General features: G+C 35.9%; 1 protein-coding gene across 1 annotated transcript in view; it reads right to left on the bottom strand.

The window, feature by feature from the left end:
- Positions 1 to 607: 607 nt before the first annotated feature.
- DPH6 (diphthamine biosynthesis 6) overlaps positions 608 to 9886 on the bottom strand; it is a 188550-nt gene continuing 179271 nt past the window's right edge. The window contains exons 8-9 of the mRNA XM_061157627.1: positions 2879 to 2966; positions 608 to 1726 (exon numbers count right to left, since the gene is read on the bottom strand). Coding sequence (XP_061013610.1) covers positions 1673 to 1726; positions 2879 to 2966 — 142 coding nt within the window. The 3' untranslated portion in view covers positions 608 to 1672. The remainder of the gene's footprint in view (positions 1727 to 2878; positions 2967 to 9886) is intronic.

Raw genomic sequence — 9886 nt, 5'->3', positions numbered from 1 at the left:
TGAAAGAAATAATTAATAACCTGGGCTTCATTAAAACTAAAAACATCTGCTTTGGCAAAGTTATTGCAAAAGAATTAGAAGACAAGCCATAGACGCAAGAAAATATTTGCAAAAGACATAGCTGATAAAGAACTATTTCCAAAACATACAGAAAATTCTTAAATCTCAATAATAAGAAAACAGAGTTCAAATAAAAAATGGGCAGAAGGTCTGAGCAGATATCTCACTAAATATAATATAGAGATAGCAAATAAAATATATGAAAAGATGTTCCACATCATATGTCATCAGGGAAATCCAAATTAAAACAGCAATGAGATACTATTACACACCTATTAAAATGACAAAAGTCCAAAACACTGACAATATCAAAAGCTGACAAGGATGCAGAGGAATGCAAATAGTGAACAGAGGGAATAGCAATAGAGAACAGTGAATCTGATTCACTGCTGGTGGGAATGCAAAATGGTACAGACACTTTGGAAGACAGTTGGATAGCTTCTTGTGAAATTAAATATACTTTTACCACATAATCCAGCAATCATGTTTCTTGGCATTTACCTCAAAGAGTTGAGAAGTTATGTCCATACAAAAACTTGCATATGGGTGTTTTATAGTAGTTTTATTCAAAATTGCCAAAACTTGGATGCAAACAAGATGTTCTTAAGTAGGTGAATGGATAAATAAATCATGGTATGTCCAGACAATGGAATACTATTAAGCATTTAAAAACTTATGAAAAGACACACAGAAACCTTAAATGTATATTACTAAGGGAAAGAAGCCAATCTAAAAACGGCAACATACTGTATTATTCTAACTATATGACCTTCTGGAAAAAGCAAAACTATGGAGATAATGAAAAGATCAGTGGTTGCCAGGGGATGGAGGAAGTAAGTGATGAAAGGTGGAGAAAGATGATTTTTTAGGGCAGTGGACATACTCTGTATGACATGTATAATGATGTATACATGTCATCCATAGAACGTACAATACCGAGTTGATTGTCTATGGACTTAGGGTGATAATGATGTGTCAGTGTAAATCCCTTGTTTGTAACAAATGTACTGTTGTGGTGTGGGATGTTGATAGCTGGGGGGCACTGTGCATGTGTGGGGACTCTCTGTGCCTTCTGCTCAATGTTTCTGTGAATTCAAAAAACAGCCTGAAGTCAACACAGGTAATACTGAAAAATTGTGTGTTTTTAATCAGTTACAAAATAACCAATAAGAGCTAATGGTGTTCTTCCTGATTGTCCAGTAATGTTGAAACAATGAATATATTATGAACAAAAATGATGACACCCAGTAAATGTGATTAACTAAATATAGTGATTGCGTTTTCATCTTCATTTTCAAATGCCTTTGCATCATGGTATCATTGGCTGAGATGAGAGCAGGAACAAGAAAAAGAAAATAAACTAGGGTGATGAAGGCAAAGAAATATTACGAAGTGAGGACTGCAGATGAAGTAAAGGGGAAAAGAAAAAGTTACCAGAGATGATGCACAGGATGTGTTAACCAATCAATGGTTCTATTAATTTCTGATAAAGTAAATATTTCTAAGAATTAAAAAAAGGGTAATGAGGAAAAAGTGGTACAAAATAATTAAGACAATGCTATGTAATTTTTTAAATTACATAGAAATAGCAGGTTAGTAACAAAAATGTTTTTCAAGAGTTATGTATATAATTAGATGTTCTGCAGTTGTCAGGTACTGGGGACACCTAAAAAAAAAACAAAGGAAACACACCATATTTATTCAGTGTCAATGAGTATTGTACCTCAAAGAAGTAACATTCTTTTCCCAAAGAGGGAAAATGGTCAGTAAAGACTAAGGAAATACCCAAACAGTGTGAATAATGAGCTATTTAGGTAGAGCTCAACATTTAACGGCCAATGTATCTAAACCAGAATTTGGTGGGTTTGGTTTTTGTGTGTGTGCACATGGCAGCAAAAGTAGCAGAGACCTAGAAATAAGAAGCTTCTTTCAGTGGATCTGAAAGAAACCTGGATAGTTTAGCTTCATTGTCTTCAGGGTTACCAGCTTTCGGGTAAAGGGTCACTGAAATAGCCTCCTTCCAGCCCAATTCAATGATCTATTTTCAACCCTATCTTAATTTTTCTGGAGAAATGACAGCAAATATCATTCTCTACTTTTGGGAACTCCTCCTGATTAAGAGATTTCTGGGGTTCCCATTTTTCTCCTTCCTTTGATGATCATTGAGTCTCTTGATTCTTCAGATTATTATATATATAAATCTCTGGGTGTGCATCAAGACTTGGTGATAAAACACGAAAGATGCAGAAGCCTTTTCCCAATCCTTTATGTCTTAAGGAGCAGAACTTTTAATCAAACGGTCTAATCTAGACCTTAACTACTTTACAAAACATTTAAAAATAAACTTTCTGCTGTATCTTGACAGTATATTTAAAATAAAACTCTTTATCATATTTTTTGCTGAATTTTCCATCTTTTATTTGTACGTCTGTTCTCTTATTTATTTTTGGAACAGCTTAAATTTTGTATAAGCATTCAACTTATCCTCAAACCTTTCCCCTACAGCTAATGCTCAACAACCTAACTCTTAATTTACTAGAGGATTTGATATTTGGTTATACATTGTCCTGTCTTCTCCTTGATTAATGTACATATGATCTCTTTTCAGATGAACTACAAACTCTTCAGAAATGTAATATCTTTTATATCATATAGAGCTCTCAAAACCATAAACACTTGAAAAATTCTTAGTTATTGACTGAGGATCTGAAAAAAATCATTTTTTACCTTTGATTTGTTGCTATGGAATTACATATATAGAGATAATGCACATATCCCAATTTTCACTTTAAATCACTGCAAATTTTAGATTACTTGCCTTGTCCTCCAAGTGCAATTCTAAAAAGCGTAGGTAAGCCACAGGTGCAAATGCATCAGCTGAATGTGTGACTACTTCTGATGAATCTCTGAAATAAAATAAAAATTATAGTTTATCTACTATGCAAAATCTGTTTCGTGCAAACTAACTCCTACTAGTGACTAGAAAAGACCAAAAATCCTCATTTATTTCTACTGGAATACTACTGTATACATATTTACTTCACAATTAGTGATTAACATCTACTTTTAATAATTAAATATTTAATTGGGAAAAAGATGGAGGAAACTAAACTTTCAAGAATAAGTAAAGAAGCTTTTCATCTTTATGAGGACACACAGTTCAACTTTCAGGTTCACTCAAAGCTCTCTGAACAGTTTTACAACCTGAAGCCTCTATTCAATTTCATTCTCACAAAGTTGGTTGGTATGGGCTAACCATTAAACAATAGGGCTTTATCTTCATTATTCTTTTCATTTTCAAGAGGTAATTCATTCACTGTTTCACACAAAATCTCAATTATCCTTCACAAAAGCAGTACTGGTGATGGTTTTAAGCTCTAGATGAACTCTTCACACTGTAATATCATTGCTATTAAAATTGAATGTCTGACATAGCAATTACCACATTCAGGTAAAATAGTATGAACTGCTTGCTGGCACCATATGGATACACATAAATTAAATCAACTTTTATCAAAGATACCCTGTAAAGCACATGTAAATAAATGAGATTATGTGTGAAGTTCTAATAACTAAGTATTTTTATTGTTTATTAAGAAGCAGTGTTTTTGTATTTTAACTGAAATTCTAAAAGCAGACATTTCTCATCTCTTTTTAAAGCCTCAGGAACTAGTTGCAGTGTTCATACTAGTACATTGTTAGCATTTTAACCATTGTAGTACAGCAAAATAGATTGTTACTTTGCCTGTTTTCCACTTACATAAAATAATTTTGAATCAGTGTTTGTAATGAAAAGTTATTTAGTGACAATAGAAGAAATCTTAAAATACTAGGATCCAGTATATTAAATTTTCATGGGCAAAATCTGTTTACTTTTCACATGAAAATCAGAGATAGAGAAAAAGCAGTCTGATGATACCACTCATGAACCTTTCGTATCAAATATGAATCTTGTTAGTGCTTTAAATATTACATTAAAATGGGTTTCTATGACATTAAAAGAAAAGTAACACATTACAATAGAAATAAAATCATTAAAGAGTTGCGATCATGAAAGGAAGTAATAACCTGTCTTCATAGACTACCTAAACCAAAAGATGCCTCCCTGTATAATGAGAAAGAGGAGGAGAAAAAGAAAGCAAAGAGGAGACCTCTTGCTTTTTACCACTTGCCTCTCTGCCTTGTTAACCCTAGTTAAGTTGTCCTGCTTATTTACTCCATACTTGACTGTCCTGGTTCTATCTTGGCTCATTAGTTCAGTTGCTCAGTTGTGTCTGATTCTTGGTGACCCCATTGACTGCAGCACGCCAGGCCTCCCTATCCATCACCAACCTGGAGTTTATGCAAACTCATGTTCACGGAGTTGGTGATGCCATCCAGCCACCTTATCCTCTGTTGTCCCCTTCTCCTCCTGTCTTCAAGCTTTCTCAGCAACAGGGTCTTTTCCAATGAGTCAGTTCTTCACATCAGGTGGCCAAAGTATTAGAGTTTCAGCTTCAACATCATTCCTTCTAATGAATATTTAGGACTGATTTCCTTTATGGACTGGTTGGATCTCCTTGCAGTCCAAGGGACTCTCAAGAGTCTTCTCCAACACCACAGTTCAAGTGCATCAAAATCTTCGGCACTCAGCTTTCTTTATAGTCCAACTCTCACATCCATACATAACTACTGGAAAAACCTAAGCTTTGACTAGACGGACCTTTATTGGCAAAGTAATGTCTCTGCTTTTTAATATGCTATCCAGGTTGGTCATAACTTTTCTTCCAAGGAGCAAGCGTCTTTTAATTTCATGGCTGCAGTGACCATCTGCAGTGATTTTGAAGCCCAAGAAAATAAAGTCTCTCACTGTTTCCACTGTTTCCCCATCTATTTGCCATGAAGTGATGGGACCAGATGCCATGATCTTAGTTTTCTGAATTTTGTTTTAAGCCAGCTTTTTCACTCTCCTCTTTGACTTTCATCAAGAGGCTCTTTAGTTCTTCTTCCCTTTCTGCCATGAATGTGGTAACATCTGCATATCTGAGGTTATTGATATTTCTCCCGGCAATCTTGATTCCAGCTTGTGCTTCATCCAGCCCAACGTTTCTCTTAATGTACCCTGCATATAAGTTAAATAAGCAGGGTGAAAATATACAGCCTTGACGTACTCCTTTTCCTATTTGGAACCAGTTGGTTGGTCCATGTTCAGTTCTAACTGTTGCTTCCTGACCTGCATACAGATTTTTCAAGAGGCAGGTCAGGTGGTCTGGTAATCCCATCTCTTGAAGAATTTTCCAGAGTTTGTTGTCATCCACACAGTCAAAGGCTTTGGCATAGTCAATAAAGCAGAAGTAGATGTTTTTCTGGAACTCTCTTGCTTTTTCAATGATCCAATGGATGTTGGCAATTTGATCTCTGGTTCCTCTGCCTTTTCTAAAACCAGCCTCAACATCTGGAAGTTCATAGATCACGTACTGTTGAAGCCTCGCTTGGAGAATTTTGAGCATTACTAGCATGTGAGATGAGTTCAATTGTGTGGTAGTTTGAACATTCTTTGGCATTGTCTTTCTTAAGGATTGGAATGAAAACTGACTTTTCCAGTCCTGTGGCTACTGTTCAGTTTTCCAAATTTGTTGGCATATTGAGTGCAGCACTTTCACAGCATCATCTTTTAGTATTTGAAATAGTTCCACTGGAATTCCATCACCTCCACTAGCTTTGTTCATAGTGATGCTTCCTAAGGCCCACTTGACTTCACATTCGAAGATGTCTGCGCTAGGTTGGTGATCACACAATTGTGATTCTTGGGTCATGAAGATCTTTTTTGTATAGTTCTTCTGGGTATTCTTGCCACCTCGTCTTAATATCTTCTGCTTCCCTTAGGTGCATACCATTTCTGTCCTTTATTGAGGCCATCTTTGCATGAAATGTTTCCTTGGTATCTCTAATTTTCTTAAAGAGATCTCTAGGCCTTCCCGTTCTTTTTTTTTTCCCTTTATTTCTTTGCATTGATCCTTGAAGAAGGCTTCCTTAGCTCTCTTTGCTATTCTTTGGAACTCTGCATTCAAATGGTTATATCTTTCCTTCTTTCCTTTGTCTTTTGCTTCTCTTCTATTCACAGCTATTTGTAAGGCCTCCTCAGACAACAATTTTGCCTTTTCGCATTTCTTTTCCTTGGGGATGGTCTTGATCCCTGCGTCCTATACCATGTCAGGAACTTCCATCCATAGTTCTTCAGGCACTCTGTCTATCAGATCTAATCCCTTGAATCTATTTGTCACTTCCACTGTATAATTTTAAGGGATGATATGATTTAGGTCATACCTGAATGGTCTAGTGGTTTTCCCTACTTTCTTCAATTTCCGTCTGAATTTGGCAATAAGTAGTTCATGGTCTGTGCCACAGTCAGCTCCCAGTCTTGTTTTTGCTGACTGAATAGAAATTCTCCATCTTTGGCTGCAAAGAATATAATCAATCTGATTTTGGTATTGACCGTCTGGTGATGTCCATGTGTAGAGTCTTCTCTTGTGTTGTTGGAAGAGGGTGTTTGCTATGACCAGTGTGTTCTCTTGGCAAAACTTTATTAGCCTTTTCCCTGCTTCATTTTGTACTGCAAGGCCAAATTTGCCTGTTACTCCAGGTATTTCTTGACTTCCTACTTTTGCTTTCCACTTCCCTATAATGAAAATAACATCTTTTTTGGGTATAAGTTCTAGAAGTTCTTGTAGGTCTTCATATAACCATTCAACTTCAGCTTCTTCAGGATTATTGGTCAGGGCATAGACTTGGATTACTGTGATATTGAATGGTTTGCCTTGGAATTGAACAGAGATCATTCTGTCATGTCTTGGCCCATCAATAGATTCAAATTCTTACTCCTGGATATGATCTCATTTTTACATTAAATTTTGATCTCTCAGGGTTACCATTTCCAGCTTTGGAAACTCACCCTGAGCCTGAATTATGCCTGATGTAGCCAGCTTGATCTTGATATCCTTGACAATGGATACACCAAAACTATGACTAATCCAAACCAATGATGTGTCAGTAGAAAGGGTTTCAGGCCCTCCCTTCTCATGCCAGTTATCCCCACTAGAAACAGAAGATTGGCAGCAAATGGTTCACTTAATTGATATAATTATCACATTTGAATCAAGATTGTTTTCCAGAGAAAATATATAACAGAGAAATATATATATAATATATATAAATTATATATAGAGAAATATATAACAAAGAAAATATCTAACTATACTATATAACATAACTAAATGAAGAGGAGTAAGATTTTTATGGATTCTATTGCATCCACAATTGACTAATATAATTTCATTCTCTTATACAAAGCCAGAATCAACTGGAAGATAGATAATAGATATCAAATACATAGCTTGTAGCTTCAAAGAGCATAATGCCACTATTGCTCTTCTTTTCTTTCATAAACTGTCACTTGAAACTCAACTTTCAAGGGTCTCTGGTTTCTGTTGGCTTCTGAAACCCAGAACAGGATCTGCGGGAGTATCCTCAGAGAAACCCCCAAATTAAGAACAACTGAACTACAGCAAAAATGCTTTCCAGTTGGCTACCATCCTCCTCTTTCCCTACTGATACAAGTAATCAGTGCAGCCTCGACCTCTAACAGAATGGAGATGTCTCTGTAACAGACAGCTGGATCTGACATTCCCTTTCATTGCTGCATTAGGCTTATCCCCAGTTACAATTTCAAAAGGGCAGCTACCTGAGCCAGGTCTGAGTCTCTCTTCTCTGAGCCAGACTCTCTCTCAAGCTATGAAATCAGGCCCTACGCTCTCACTTCAAAAAACTGATACTTTCTCTTGAGATTCAGCCATGATCTTGGTTCCTACTTCTCCTCTAAAACACAGTCACACATAGATATCCCCCATGAACTCACACTTACGCTCACATTTCTGTGAAGCCTTGCCTGACATCCTCACACAGTGCTAGTTTTCTGCTTTCTGTGCTTTGATCATGCATTTGTGTGTGTGTGTGTGTGTGTGTGTGTGTGTGTGCATGCGCGCACACACACACTCAGTTGCTCAGTCGTGTCTGACTCTTTGTGACCCCATGGACTGTAGCCCGCCAGGCTCTTCTATCCCTGGGATTTTCCGGGCAAGAATACTGGAATGGGCTGCCATTTCTTCCTCCAAGGGATCTTCGCAACTCAACAGCCCTTTCATAATACATCTACTATATTAGAATTATGTTTCTGTGCTTGTCTTCATTTTCAAAGAGGGACTAAGTTTCGTTCATCTTTGTCTGTCTGTTCCTCCATACTTCGCCTCTGGCTCAGGAAAGAATATATTGCCAGGTATTCACTCATTTGTTGAATAAAAAAATTACTGTATAGTTTAACTTTGTTAAACGTATGTACTATCAAAAATCCACACAGATTTTTCAATTACCTATCTTTACATGAATATATATACATGCATATTACTTGTATACATATAGATGAACATAATCACACATATATACCAATAACATCATATAGCACCTCTAGCATAATAAAAATAATTATATAAATTTAAATACAAGGAAAATTAGTTCATAAATTTTAGTTTCCTGAGTGATATAGGAGAGACATGAGGAAGTAGATAAGGAAAGTACTTGACTCATCCCCACTGTTAAATGTGATATTAGTATGCTCTGGGCTGAGTTATATCTTGACTTGAATTGGTAGAAACTACGAGTGAGTGGGGAAAATGAGTGCATAGTGTTTTAATCATAGAATTTAGTTCTTTTCATCCCTTCTTCCTTCCCACTGTTTCTTCTATCCGTCCACCCATTCCATACATAGCAACTGTGTAGCAGTAGTATATTAATATTGTAGTTCAAATGGAAATGTGGGGTTATGTCAAATACTGACATCAAAGATGTGTTCATCAATAGCAAGAGGAAAATTATCACTTTCATTAATACAGTACTGGGACTTTAGTTTTCATTTTTTTCCCCAAAATATTGGCTATATTCTTATGTTTCAATTCTTACTTTTGATACACATACATACATATTTCAAAGTAAGAAACAATAGGAAAATAGGTATATTATTTTTAGGACCTACAAGTATCTTCTTCTCTTAAAGACTAAGCCATAATTTTTTTTATCAAGGCTCCTCAGGAAAAAACTCATTTTCTGATCTAAAAATTTGTATCTAGAGGTGGGTAGGCACATCGTAATTGATGTGAAAAGTATATTGTAAAATGTTCTAGTAAAAATTTTTCTAAATTACTTCCAGACAAAGACTGGTATGCTAGTCTTTCCTACAAGATTTAAAAAATGTTATTTGGAATATATCTCATAATACAGCTCATAATAAACTTCTAGAAAGTGAAAGTCACTCAGTCATGTCCAACTCCTTGCGACCCCATGGACTATACAGACCATGGAATTCTCCAGGCCAGGGATACTGGAGTGGGTAGCCTTTCCCTTCTCCATGGGATCTTCCCAACCCAAGAATCGAACCCAGGTCTCCCAAATTGCAGGTGGATTCTTTACCAGCTGAGCCACATGGGAAGCCTAAACTTCTAGAACCACCTCATTTGTCTAAATTACTTCATTATACAAGAGAGTTAATCTGTGTTTAAAAAAAAAAATCACCATTTATAATCAAATAATTTTACATGAAAAAGTTTATTTTTTTCTCCTGTTAGATGTAATCTCCTTTTTAACAATAAAATTTTGAGTCACCAATTTAAAAGGGGACTCCTAATAATCAACTAGTCGTATGCTAATTGTGGAAGATCACTACTATATCAAATAGAACAGGAAATAGCATAAATTTGTCTCCCAAATAAAGTCCAACTTATGGGATCCAGGATGATTA

This window comes from Dama dama, chromosome 12 (genome assembly GCF_033118175.1).
Source record: "Dama dama isolate Ldn47 chromosome 12, ASM3311817v1, whole genome shotgun sequence".
Lineage (NCBI taxonomy): Eukaryota > Metazoa > Chordata > Mammalia > Artiodactyla > Cervidae > Dama > Dama dama.
The sequence above is the reverse complement of the archived record's forward strand: the minus strand, read 5'-3'. Positions and strand labels throughout refer to the sequence as shown.